The sequence below is a fragment of the Piliocolobus tephrosceles genome, chromosome 6, assembly GCF_002776525.5.
Source record: "Piliocolobus tephrosceles isolate RC106 chromosome 6, ASM277652v3, whole genome shotgun sequence".
Classification (NCBI taxonomy): domain Eukaryota; kingdom Metazoa; phylum Chordata; class Mammalia; order Primates; family Cercopithecidae; genus Piliocolobus; species Piliocolobus tephrosceles.
In genome coordinates this window covers 155,960,950-155,974,849 of record NC_045439.1, presented here as the reverse complement: position 1 = coordinate 155,974,849, position 13,900 = coordinate 155,960,950, and the positions used below count along the sequence as shown (strand labels likewise).

Here is a 13,900-nt window from a genome sequence, read left to right as displayed (position 1 = left end):
TGGGTGGGTGGGGTGTGAAGAAGGGGGAGGTGATTTGGGGGGGCTGCAGTGTGTGAAGGAGGCAGAGGTGGTGCAGATGAAGGTCAGAGCACCAGCTAAGGCCCATGGCGGGATGGCCTGGAGCCTGAATGCGGGAGCTTCAGCACCCCAGGGCTGAAATCATTTGGGCAGATATTTTATGACCTTGGATGTCAAACTGTAGAAGTGCCTTTGAGGAGTGGCGTCTTGGGTGTGACCCAGTGGTGCTTTAGTAGTTTAATTTGGTGGCAGCATGCGGGTGGAAGGAAACCTGAGCACAAGGAGTCATGAGAAGGGAGAGGGACCAGCAGAGTCCAGGACCAGCAGAGTCCGGGACCAGCACCAGGTCCTAAAACTTATGATCTACATAAAATCTGTTAGCAAAGTGTCTTCAAAGTTTGCCTTGAGCCACCAGCCTAAAATTTTAACTCATATTTTCCATGATTGCTGGAATCGCCACAAAAGAACAGCTCTTCATAAATCTGGTTCTAAATGGTTGGCCTCACCCAGGAGTGGCAAACAAACCGCAGGATGGGGCAGAATTTCCACGCAAATATGTCAGCCACCAAGCTTCGTAAAATTTGAATTATTTGTGGAAATGCCAATTGATTTTTCAATTACCATGACTGTTCAGAATAGCACATCTGCAGACCAGAAAGATCCAGGTGAAGGGATTCCCGCAGATCTCCTGTCAACAGCCCTCTCCCCGCTCTCCTACAAGGAGCTGTGTTTATGAGCTTCCTCGCTGAAATCAAATTTCAACTTAAATTCTATGCCACAAATATATTTCTTCCCCACCCTTTTCTACTGCTGTTATAGTTCATCGAAAATGCTGTATGAAAGGAACCTTTCCCCATGGCGTAAGCCATTTTCCCCGTGGCTTAGCGTGGCAAGGTGGCTTCTGACATCAGGGAAGGGCCACATTTAAATTAAACTCTTGACACTCTGCTTGCGAGAGGTGATAGATAGCTCCCAGGAGCTGCCTCCTCTGGAAACCAAATTTGACCGGGAGCCAGAGGGAAGTGAGTGACGCTTCTGCACAACATGAAGCAAATCCAGTTTCCTCCTGACGTTATCCCACAGTAGATTTTCTTTCTTTTGTTTTATTTATATTTCTTTATTACCAGAAGATTTTCTTTTAGACAGCGGAGTTCTAAGTTACCACCCATCTATGATCCAAAAGAAAAGCAAGTCCGAGAGAGGGTTAGATACGGGAGGAGAGACACAGGATGAAACAAACCGTTAGGGCATTGTTCGCTTCCTGTGATTCGTGGAAGGTTCTGGACAGAGCTTTCCAAAACTGGTTATTGGCACATAATGACTTCAGTGAAAAAGCAGGTGGGTGCTGATGGTGGGGTGAACTCCCCCTCACCGGTTCCCTGCCAGCAGAATGAGAGGGCTAAGGAAGAAAAATAGCATGGACCGCATTACGCCAAAGCATCTTAGTGAGATCAAAGGACTCACTTGGGCAGCTCTCCATCTTCTCTGTGTCGGAACCCCCTCTCAAGCCCCACGCTGCAGGGGCAGCTCACACCCTGTGTGCGGGTGGGAAGGCTGCAGCCCCAACCCCCGCCCTGGTGTCAGCCTGGTTGAAGAGGAAAGATGAAGGAGACCAGCTATCTGATTGAAGTGGCGGGAGATGAGGGAGGCAGAAATGTAATTACCTAAGCTGGAATCAGACCAAGCCGCAGGAGCCCCCTCACCGTCCCAGTCTCCTCTGGAGCTCAGTATTTGCAAGTGTATCCCCAGAGCAATTCTGAAATAACACAAGGATTCACAAATTGTTTTCTGAGGTAGCATGGGGTGCATGGGGGTGCCCACGTGATGTGTTTATAGTGTGTATTGCATCCAAACATCGCATCCAGGAGGCCCTGATGCCCTCCGAGGTGGAAAGCATGGCCCACACAGAATGGGCAGAACAAAGATGGGGCAGAGAGCAGAGGGGGTGTAGCCTCCCCCTTATTCCGAGGCCTCTCCAGGCAGAATCAGTATATCCAAGAAGAAAGCTGAAAAAAGCAGGGCGTGGTAGCTCATGCCTAGAATCCCAGCCACTCAGAAGAAGGCTGAGGCCAGAGAATCGCTTAAGGCCAGGAGTTCGAGGCTGCAGTGAGCCATGATTGCACCACTGCACTCCAAGCTGGGCCATGGAGTGAGCCCCTGTCTCTAAAATATATCAATAAAGAAAAAGAAATTGAAAGCCACAGAAGCTCGATGACCGTGCAACTCATAGGCTCAGGTGGCTCTGTGGCCCTGTCAGGCGCTCTCATTGCAAACGTTCAGAAAAAGAGGCTTTCAGCCAGGCGCAGTGGCTCACGCCTTGTAATGCTAGCACTTTGGGAGGCCGAAGCAGGCACATCACCTGAGGTCAGGAGTTTGATACCAGCCTGGCTAAGATGGCAAAACCCCATCTCTACTAAAAATACAAAAACTAGCCAGGCACAGTGGTGGGCACCTGTAATCCCAGCTACTCAGGAGGCTGAAGCAGGAGAATCACTTGAACCCCGGTGGTGGAGGTTGCAGTGAGCCGAGATTGTGCCATTGCACTCCAGCCTGGGCCACAGAGCAAGACTCTGCCTCAAAGAAAAGAAAAAAGAAAACTAGGCTTTGGCTTTGGCAAGGGCCACTTGAACCCTCACACCCCACCTCCTAAACGTAGAGGAGAGGAGTGGAGCTGTGGGTGAACGTCTCTTAGCGCTTCCCACCAGGAGACAAGTTGAAGTGGCTGCACTACTGGAGGCTGCTGTGCTGCGTTCCCACGGACGACCCGCCTTGACGCTTTCCGTCTCTTACTGTAGGTTACAAGTATAGATCAACAGGTGGTCGAGTCCAGCTCCGGGGACCCAAACACCAGTGCTGGCTTCAGCACTCCAGGTAATCTTACGTCTTTCAGCTCCTGAAGTGGGATGTTCCTGTTTTCAAGGATGTCTCTTTGTGTCCTTGTCCTATTCTCTTCTCCTCTTCTTCCTCCTCCCTCCATTTCTTACTCTTCAAGGGGCTGGAGTTTGCAGCAGCCTTTCCCGTTAAATATCCTGTATGTTCCCCACATTTCTTCCCGTACCTCCATCCACTACAGTCGGCAGACCTGGGGGACCTCTGCACTCTCCGGGAAGAACTTGTCCCCCTTTGCCCCACTTTCTCACTTGACGGGTATGGATTTGAAGAAGAGCACGATTCCATCTAGGGTCCCCTTTCCAGAGCCAAAGTTGTACCTACCGGGCGAATGTCCACACAGCACCTCCCTCTGAAGAAGGTGTCTGGGCTGGGCGGCTGGCAGGAGGGCGCAGGCTGGAAGTCATGTCCTTGAGGGCATTGAAGGACACGTGTTCAACAGTCAAATCCCCAAACACAGAGCGTGGGAGTCACGTGCAGAGCCGGGGCCGGGGAGGTGGTCTAAGGCTCCAGGAAAGCAGAAGGGTCCTTTACAGCGGAGGGAACGAGGGCACGGAGGCCAGGCCAGCCAGAGAGCCACCGTCTTGAGACCTCTGCGAGGGGTCCCGTGGGCTGGCTTCTTTGGAGAACAAAGTTAGATAACTCACGCGATCCCACAGAGGGCCAGGATGGTGGTCCCCAGGCGCTCTGTCGTCTGCTGAACACTCACTTGACATCCAAGAGAAACAGGAAGGGGCTGCGTGTCTGGGAGGCCACCTGGGGTTGTAGAGTGCAGCGTCTTTGCCGTTGTGGGATTTGGAAGCAAGCTTGTCCTTCCTTTGGTCACTGCACGCCATCAGAGGCTGTTTGAGAAGGCGTTCGGTGACTTTCCCAGGGCAACCCCGGTGCAGTGTATCTCAGGCACTGCCACAGGGCGGCCATACCTGTAGCATTCCGGGGTTTGGACTGAGGGGGGCCTGTGCTGCCGGACGGAGCCCTCTCCTGCTTCCCATCTCAAGGCAGGTGGAAATAGACAGGGTGCTCCTCGCCCAGAATTCAGCAGGGCTGGATCCTCCTCCCGCCCGCGACCTGGGCGGTGAACTCTACAGCTGACCCAGGCTCCAGCACCCAGGCTCCTGCTGGGGTACAGGGCTCAGGACTCTCCTGAGTAGAGGACCATCTTGGTGGCTGTGTGACCCTCAACCCTTCCCTGTCTAAGCCCATTTCTGCAGCTGTGGGGTGGGGGTAACCTGGGGGTAACAGATGGGCAGTGAGGAGGAATAGTGGGAGGTGCCTGAAAAGCCTGGCACCCACGGGCAAGCTCTCAGATGCAGGGAAACACAAAGGGATGGCAGGAGCAGACCCGAAGTCCCCACACCTGGAGGAGTTCAGGCTTCTGTGATCTCTGAAGTGTCCCCCATGCAGGCAACTCCACTCCAGCGCCGGGAGGGGCCTCAGAGGTCACCTGGTGATTGGAGGGGAGAGTGCAGGAGCAGTTAATCACGCTGTCACATGCATGCACACCCCGTGGAGATGGCATTAAAACAGACTCCGATCCAGCCCGTGTGGAGTGGTTACGGGCAGGAGCCAGCCCTGACCAGCATCCCGGTCCAGAGCAGCAGTCCTTCCAGTTTGGAGGGCATCAGAATTCCCTGGAGGGCTCACTCCAACCCTGGTGGCTGGGCCCAGTGCCAGGGTCTCTGCTTCCATGGGTCTGGGGTCCAGCTGAGCGTCTGCATTCCCGGCTCGTTCCCAGGGCAACGCTACTGCTGCTGCTGGCCTGGCCTCCACACTCTGAGAGCCAAGGCCACTGTCCTGTGGGCGGAATTTGTCCCACCTGCCTGCACCACCCTGTCTGGCTGCACTGCAGGCCCAGGGCTGCACCCCTGCATGGGTGAGCCAGATCTCAGGCCCACCGGGACCTGTCCGGGATGGCTTGATGTCCCTCGGAGCTGCTATGTACCCCTGCACCGGCCCTGTTCACGCAGACCAAAGCGTCTGGTGACCAAAGCGTCTGATTTCTGACTTGTAGTCTCTTGTGTAGTGTGAAGGGTCTGAGTCCCCGACCCGTGCCATTCCTGGAATGCTTTCCGGGAGCTCATCTGGTGCCCCCAACTTTCAACAGCATAGAGCAGCATTTGTCCATCCTACTCAGTGTTTCCGCACCCCCAGGGTTTCAGAGTGCATCTAGGTCTACAGTTTGAGGTGTAGGCCTTGTTCCACGCCAGCGTCCCCTGCAGTCACCTGCCCTAATGCCATATCCCTTCTCTTGCAGTACCAGCTGACAGCACAAGCCTCCTGGTGTCTGAGGGCATCGCTACGCCAGGTTCCAGCCCATCCCCCGATGGCCCTGTGGGTGCCTCAGCACCCTCCGAATCTGCCCTTCACCCTGGCTGCGTGTCTCCAGAGGATCCTGGCATGGGCTCGCAGGTGCAGCCAGGTCCCGGGCGTGTATCCCGCTCTACCAGTGACCCCACCTCGTGCACATCTGGCACGGCAGGTAGGGTGGCCAGACTCACCCATGTCCCCGGAGTGTGGCCGGCTTTCCCTGGATGCTGCAGGTCTCAGTGATCCCTGAGAGTGGAGGCCCGGCCCTGTGAATCCCATCTGGGGCCACACTGGGAATGTGGTCTTGACCCCTGAGCCAGGGCCCCTCTGCACCCCACCAGGCTGCCACTCTGGCAGGGGAGGAAGGATTCAAGGGGCCCAGGGGGCCAGTCCAGGACATTCGCTGTGAGCGCTGCCCATGTGCTTCAGGGCCCAGAAAAGGCCTAGTGTCTGGCACAGGACAGATGACCCCCGACGACAGCTCTGGGTATGGGGTGTCATCGGCTGGAGCCACCCCAGGCAGACACGGGTGTTTTTTCAGGAGCACTTCCCAGGCACCTTGGCAGCACTCTCCACACAGCCCAGAGCTTCCGAAAATCGCCCCAGGCGACTGTGTCCACGGGCAGTGCCCTGGAGTCTAGGACCTGGCACCGGGTCCCTGTGGCCAGCAGCCCAGGAATTTGCATTTCACACTAACTCCCCCAGAGTCTTGGGCACCCCCGGGGCTGGAGAATTCACACCCAGTCCTCATTGCTGTCTTTTGAGAGGAGGCTCAGTTTCTGCCAATAAAGACTGGTGGACCTTTGACCTCCATGCCATTGCGGTAGGGAAGTGCAGGGACCCCGAAGAGGGTGCAGCGAGTCCAGCTCAGTCTCCCCTCGATGGTCTTGCCCAGCTGACCCCTACTGCAGCCCGGCTGTGCCAGGACGAACCGAGTCCCTGAAAGGAACTGGGACCCGCAGTAGCCGGTTGCCTGGAGGTGCCCTCCTGGTGGAGATACCAGGTTTGGCCCGTGTGGACTCCCTGGCTGCGGTCATCTCTGCATTTTCTTTCCTGCATCCTATTGCCGGCTTACAGGGAGACAGTCCCGTCGAACCTTCTGAAACGCCCCCCTCTGCTGGTTTACTCAGAGCTCCAGAGCCTCTCTCCACCACGCTCACATTCACTCACTGAGGTTTGAAGGAGGATGCCCTGTACTTGGAGGGGCTCGTGGGTCCAGTCTGTGGCCCCCGATGGCTTTGTTTGGCCTGTCCCCCTCCATGAAATTCACACCTCGGCACCCACACACCTGCCTGACGCCGCTGTCCCCTCTTGGCTAGGCTGATCTGCACGCCACAGGCAGTGCCTTCCAGGGTGCCTGGAGCCCTTCGGGTGCAGGTGGGTATTCCCGTGAAGGGGGCTGGGCTTTCTTTGAGCCACCGGCTCATTGCACTGTGTCGGGGTGGGACCCGGGACACCACTTGACCCATGGCAGGCCCAGCCAGCTGCAGGGCGGTTCCTGTCTGATCTGCCGCTGGGTGGGCGTCAGCTCAGCAGGTTTCTCCTGCTTGCTCACCATATAAAATACATGTCTTAGTCACAGGCGAGTTGTGATAGCTTTCTCAGGAATTCCTTTTTCCCTTTCATGTGTTCACTGAATTCTCCTTCTGGTTAAGGTGATGCCTCTTCACACAACCCGTCGTGTAGCCAGGACCTGGAAGCGGGACTGTCTGAGGCTGTGCCGGGGAGCGGTGAGATGCTTCTTTTCTAAAGTGCTGTGACTGCACCTGCTGGGAGGTGGGGCGGGTGTGGGTGTGTCCTTGGCTACATTGTTTCCAAGTGCAGCTCCTCACCCCATCCCCGGGAATGGGGGCTGCCCACTCTCTGGCTTTGAGGGCCTTTCTCTTGCTTTCTCTCTCTGTGCGCTTATTTCAAGGGCTAGCACTAATTTAACACGCATGTGGCTGCTCAGCCCACTTGATGAGATTTCATCTGGGCAGATGGGCCCCACCTGGGAGTTTCTTCATTTCTCGTGTTTAATTGCTAGGCTTGCCAGTTGCCACCAAACAAGACCCCAGAACGGACCACCCAGAATGTGCCAGCTTTGTGTGGCGTGAAGCTCAGGCTGGGCAAGCCGGGCCTTCGCCGGACCTTGTTGGCGTCCCTCGCCACTGATTGCCAGAGCTGGCCTTCTCACAGGGACCCTCAGCCCAGTGTCCAGCCTGTGGGTCATGCAGAGAGGCTGTCAGGGGGAGCTGGAGCCAGGTCCCCAGTCTCTGGCCTGGCAGGCAGTGGAGCAGGGCACTGGGCGGTGGCTGCCTGCACCTGGCATGATGGCAGGGGGGCCTCATGTTCCCTCTGCCACCCCCAACTCTGGTCTTAAGGCAGACCCTATCTCTAGATGCCACGGTTCAGCCCCAGCAAGAGATCAGACCCAAAGGGGCAAAGGTCATGGAGCCAAGAAGACTAGGAAGGACCAGCCCCCGTGCCCTCGGGATTCTAGCAGGGGCGGAAGGCAGGTTCCTGCCTGCTGCAGTGGTCCTTCCCCCCAGGCCTTCGTTCCTGGAGGCTGCAGCCCCTGGAGGTTGACGCTAGCTCAGCTTGGGGTTGAGAAGGGGAGGAGAGATGCGATGCGGATGGGAGGGTGTGCCCAGAGCGCCAGCCCCGGGAACACGGAAACCCCAGCAGGAGTCTCCTCCCAAGGGCAGACTGTCCTTTGCTTTTGAGTTAACTTCTTCAACGGCTGCCTTGATTTTATTTTGCTTTCAGTGAGTTTCACATTGCATTTTTTCCCTTGATTTTTAGCTCTCATGTCTCACTCTGCCACGGCTGCCTGTCGGGCCCAGCTTTCACCAGCGGGGGACCCAGATACCTGGAAAGTTGACCGACGGCCAACACCAGAGCCCTTCCTGGCAGCCTCCAAAGAGCGGCCGTGCTCTTTAGTGGACAGCAAAGCCTATGCGGACGCCAGGGTTTTGGTGGCTAAGTTTTTGGAACACTCACACTGTGCCCTCCCCACCGAGGCACAACACATGGTGGGTGCCATGTGCTTGGCCGTCACCAACGAGGAGTGCCTCGAGGAGGAGGCCGTCTTCGGCGCTGGCGTTCTGGACCAGGTATGAAGGAGCCACGAGTCTGACCGTGGACACCAATGGGCCTGGCGCCACAGATGGTCTTGCCAGAAGCCATCTTGCCTGACAGAGGCCTTCAGGCCCAGCTTGGCTGAGGACACTTGGGGCGGGGGGGAGACACCCAGGATGTCTGGGGGTGCGTGGGCAGGGAACGGTCACTCCCTCTCTTGAGGGGAGCCGAGCGGTCGTCGCCCTGTGGATCGCGTTTCCTGCCGAGCGGTCGTCGCCCCTGTGGATCGCGTTTCCTGCCGAGCGGTCGTCGCCCTTTGGATCGCGTTTCCTGCCTAGCCCAGTAACTCGGAAGGATGACTCTCATGTCCACAGTGAACTCTGGTTTTATCTGGCGTGCAGCGCCTTGAACTGAGCAGTGCTGCACAAACGTGAATACAGCAACAGGCGACACTTAGGTCACCTAAAGACTCGAAGTATCTCCAAAATCAGGGCCATCCAAAGCAGGAGTTTCCCGTCCCTCATTTAACTTAGTGTTCAGGGGACAGAGGGTGACATCGAGTCATGAGACATTTTCTCATGTGGCTCGATGGCTCTATCATTAAACATTCATCACGCTCTGGCCTATTTCCTATGAAAGGAAATAGGTAGCGTTAGCACAGATGGCAGCCTGCGCCGAACTTTCTGTCCACAGGGCTACTGTGCAAGCAAATGTACAGTGGGGGCCTCTGCCGTAGCCTGGCCACCCCAGGGGACAGGCCGGTGTTGCAGAGGGTTGGAGGAACCCACCATCTCCTGGGCCTCGAGCTTGGCCTCCCTCCATGGGGTGCCTCCCCCACCTCCTCCCGGGCCCCCTTTCTTCAGGCTCCCATCCTGTCCCTGGCGCAGACCTGATTCGGTTGTTTGGTCCATAACAGTAAGCGCCGATTCCCAGCTCCTTTGGGGCTCTCCCTTGTGTCTGAGCTCACCTGATTGAGCTCGGTGGGTCCAGTTCTGAGGGAGAGAGGCCGGTTTCTCTGGAAAGTGGCCCCTTCTGATAAAGCAGATCCCTGTGACCCAGAGCTGATCTTCCCCCGGGCAGGCAGCAGCAGACAGACACACCTGCGCAGGAGGATCATCAACCACCTACAAACCCACGCGAAACGGAAGAGACACCCGCCATGCTGCTTGTGCAGAAGCAGGCATGCCCAGCTTGGGGGCAGCTTGGGGACCTTGGACTTTCTTGGCCCTTATCCCCTTGTTTTCTGGTGGCATCAGTGGCAGCTGCTCCCAGCAATGGCCCTGGAACAGCACCATCCACGAGAACTTTCTGCAGCGATGGAAATGCCTGTTCAGGGCCACTAGCAGCAACAGCCTCTGAGCTGCGTCGGGTGGGCCCTGCAGTGAACAAAGCAGCCTAGAGGCTGAGTTCTTCCCGGAGAGCCCGTGAGCCTGGCATGGGGGCACAGGGGGACCAGAGGGTGCCTTCCACTCCTGGGTGCCAGGGCAGGGGGCTCATGCTGCTCTTCTCTTGGCTCCGTGGGGCTCGTCCTTGAGTTCCCCCAATTCCCCAACACCACTGTGGCCAGCGTGCTGGGGGGCTTCTGTGTGACTGGAAGCCGGGAAGGGTGTGGGGTTCCAGCCTGGGTGCCCAGAGCCTTCCTCCAGCCCGTTACCCCCGCCCGGGGGGCTGAGGTGTAGGACTGCCCCAGCTGTGATGGGTTGAAAAGGCTTCAATTGCTTTAGAGAGCTGAAAACAGACGACAACCTGCATTTTTCCAGGAAAGATGTACTAGAGATGAATTTATGAGCACTTTATTCAGACTATAAAACAGGAAATCTATAATTTTTCTCAAGTGGGGGCTTGTGAATTCCCTCAAAGCAAGTCCCTTTGCAGGTGAAATTAACTGGTGGATTTTCAGAATGGCTGCCGTGGAGCAGAGCTTCAGCCACGCCTGACGCCCTGGCCGCTGAGTCTCCACTGTCTGAGGTGTGCTGGGGCCATGCCGCAGGGGTTTCACCTGCTTGGGGGGGGGTCCACACTAGGGCTTGGGGGTTCACACAGCATTGTCCCTGGGCCGAACCCTTGGGTGGGCTAGAGCTGCAGTCCTCAGACACGGCTGCAATTCCAGCGAGGCCAAGACCACCAACCACCCAGTGGACTCGGCCTCTGGGCTCTTTTCCTCATGCAGCCAGGGTGGAGGCCCACTGGACCACCCAGCCTGCTGCTCGGCATCCTTCCCTTCTCTGCAGCAGGGCCCAGTCCCACTGGCCAATGGGGATGCTGCCCCAGCACTGCCTCCCTCTGGGCCCCCACCTGCACCCCACCCTCACCCAGCTCTGGGTTTGCGCTGGTGGCAGCTGTTGTGTGGATACAGAAACTGTACCCAACTCGATGCCACTGGGCTGGAACCTTCTCCCCCTCAACATGAGGCAGTCAGGGACAGGGTGGGGTGCCCCACTAAGCCCAGCTGCTCAAGGCCACTCGTGGATTCTAGGAGGGTCCAGCCTCTGGGCTTCCTGGGAGGGTCCCCAGAAGAGAGAGGTGCTGGTAGACCAGGGAATGTGCTGGCAACCTGACCCAGAAGCTGTGGTGCCCTTGACCCTGGCTCCATGGCATCTGGGTGCCAGCAGCAAGAGCCCGAGCCCCAGGCTGCACGTTGGCTCACAGCCAAGGAGAAAGCCGGCTGCTTCCCCTCTGTGTGCGTCCTTCCCCCGCTCTCATCATGTTCCCTGTCTGGGATCTGAAATGGGCCAACTGTGGCTGCTTTGGAGGGGTGACATGCTCCTTCTCCAGCTCAGCTGGGCCCTGGGCATCCCCTGCCCTGAGACCCAAAGGGGGGTCGGCATCTGCTGTGACACCACCATTGACCCCAGCCTGGGGGCCACGAGGATGCTGAGCGGGGAGAACCTGGACCCCCAACTCTATGGCAAGCAAGGTCGGAGAAGAAGGGGGAGCATCATTCACAAGAACTTCAGGTCTCAACCTTGGCTGGAGATGAGGATCCACATTAAATGCTTATAACAACACACCAGGCCACAGAAAGCTCGCTACACACAGATGCTTCTCCCCACCCATGCCGACTCTCAGAGGCTGCTAAGGCAGAATTTATAGGAAATTGTTTTCAAGCCACCAGAGACCTGTTTGTACAACTGGAAAGGTTGTATTTATTCAATGTACCTCAAGGTGTTTTAATAATGATCCGTGTTTTAATAAAAAGTATTTCTGGTCTCTGTGTCTCTGAGGTCTAACGGGGACAGAGGCAGGCTGAGAGACTGTGTGCACCACTGGCCAGGGGCAGGGTCCTGAGTGGGCCTCGCAGCAGCCAGCCGGGGAGCCTGAGATACCCATGCCACTCAGCTGTGCTTCCAGGAGCCTTCCGGAGATCAACTCCGGGGCAGAGTGCGGAGGGCCAGGGCTGGGACACACACAGGCCCGCCCACACTGGCCATGGCAGCCCCTCGTGGACGTGGCCTCCAAGGGCTGCTGGGAGGAATGCAGGCTGTGGCTCAAAGTTTTCCTTAAATGCAGGATTTTAAAAGATGTGTACGATTTGGTGGGAGTCCTGCCCGCATGTCCTCAGCTAGCCAGGGCTCTCCTCCCTGGGACCTGCTTCCCAGCCTCATCCGGGGCACAGCAGGAATGTTCCGCTTGGCCTCCTGAGTGGAATCCCATTCCCTCCAGCTTTGACTCAGGAGACATTTCTTGTCATTCCCCAAGGATGTGGCCATCCCCGGCATTCTTGTTTGTTGGCCACGTCAAGAACTGTATTTGCTTTTCATTCTTCAGCATATTCAGAGCGAGTGCGTATACATTTCAGCGTGTACACAGCTCTCTATGACAGTTCCCTATGGAACAGCTCTCTTTGCCTCTACCATGTATACTTTCTGGGAAGCGGGAGGCATGAAGCTGGAGTGCGCCTTGAAAGGCTGTCTCTCTCTTACATGCCCCTGATGGCCAAGGTCACATCGAAGCAAGCCCTTGGCCCACATCCTCTGGGCAGCCAGGTGAGAGTAAGTCTTCTTACTCTGCAGTTCCCCAAGAATCCTGGGCCCTGAAGGTGGTCAGTGCCCACGGCATGGCACTCACTCTGCTGTGGGCAGGCCAGAGAGGAGGGCTCCTGCCCATCCAAGGCCCGCAGCCTAACCCAGCTGGACCCCAGGCCCCGCCTCTGACCAGAGCCCATGCTTGCTACCTGGCTTTCCCACACCAGGTGATGCCAGAACGGTGGCCATGAAGAAAGGTAGGTGCTGGCACAGCTGCCAGAATTGTCACTCTAGACAGGCTGCAAAGGACCCACAGGTGCAGAGAGGGTGCTGGGACGGGCAATCCGGCTGTTACACACACACACACACACACACACACGTGTGCACCTTTCCCAGGGGTCGTTCATGCTGAAATCCGAAGAAGCCCAAGGCTCCCTGATTCCATTAGTCAGTGCTCTGCGGACGTGTCTCCCCGCTGGGGCAAGTGGGTCAAGAACCTGGCACTGACCCTGTGATCTGGCAGCATTGCTGGCACCTCCAGTTGCAGCCGGGCATTGCGCAGCTGACACCTGCTGCCCAGAGCGCCCACCCTCCAACCTCATTAGTGACAGCTTCCAAGGTTCAGGATCCAGGAGGGGCACAGAGCAGCCACGACCACCACCGCATAGCGAACCTGCAGAGCCGCATCCAAGCTGTGAATGAGAGGACAGGTGGCACCCGCCGCTCAGGTAACAGAGCAGTCACATACACGGCTTTTCATCACGACTTCAGGTTTATTAGTGATATGCGCAAAGTCTTCCTACGGGCAGCTGCATGCAACACACGGCACTCCTCGAATACAATCATCCTAAAGCTTTAGTTACTGCGTGGTAAGGCTTCTTAAGTCACAGTGTATTCTTCAAGGCCTGGGCCAAAAAAAGAGACTTCGGGACAAGATGACGTCAGATTACACGGATCGCTAATGAACTGAGCTGGACTAGATCTGACTTGATCTACACACACACCACTACTGCTCAGGGCTGCCGTGCCACGCTGGCCGAGGGGTCTGCACTCGCGGCTGGCTGCCTTAGGTGTGGCCGAGGTCGCGTTTTCTAGCGTAGGTTTTGTTCCCTCGAAGGAGCATGTGCGTGGATGAGTGTGTGTAGATCGACTTTAAAGAGGGGTAGATGCCTGTGCCCTCCTCGTCTCTGGGACCCCTGGCCCGGGGATGCAGCCGGGTGGGAGGGTGCCCAGAAGAGACTACAGGAGAGGCAGGCGTGGCCATGGGTCCACTGGAAAACCCTTGAGTCTGAAAAACAGCCTGCCAAAATAAAAGTCCAAACAGTAATAGGATCTAAATAAATAGGGAGTTTTCGTGTTGTGGCCATCATCCTTTATTTACAATCAATCACATGTCCCCAGACTTGCATTACAAGTCATGTCCTGGGAGCCCGACGGCCTGTGTCCCTGCACTCAGTGGCAGAGGCAGCTGTTTGGGACCACTGCGGGGGCCCCACAGGACCCCAGACATCCCGGCCAAGGGGTGTCTGCCCCGGGAGCCACCTCCCTTGGAGGCGCCAGTTCACTCTGCACAGCTTCAGAGAGGAATGACACACACTCCACACTACGCACAGCTACCGAGACACCCTGGCTGGTCACACCACGCACAGCTACCGAGACAC

At 56.9% G+C, this 13,900-nt stretch overlaps 1 protein-coding gene across 1 annotated transcript in view; it reads left to right on the top strand.

Moving 5' to 3' along the window:
- Positions 1-9,485, top strand: part of FAM189A1 (family with sequence similarity 189 member A1) — a 438,026-nt gene extending 428,541 nt beyond the window's left edge. Inside the window, exons 8-11 of the mRNA XM_026448040.1 lie at positions 2,814-2,889; positions 5,162-5,386; positions 6,870-6,944; positions 7,999-9,485. Of these exons, the coding sequence (XP_026303825.1) occupies positions 2,814-2,889; positions 5,162-5,386; positions 6,870-6,944; positions 7,999-8,315 (693 nt within the window). The 3' untranslated portion in view covers positions 8,316-9,485. The remainder of the gene's footprint in view (positions 1-2,813; positions 2,890-5,161; positions 5,387-6,869; positions 6,945-7,998) is intronic.
- The last annotated feature ends 4,415 nt before the right edge of the window (positions 9,486-13,900 follow it).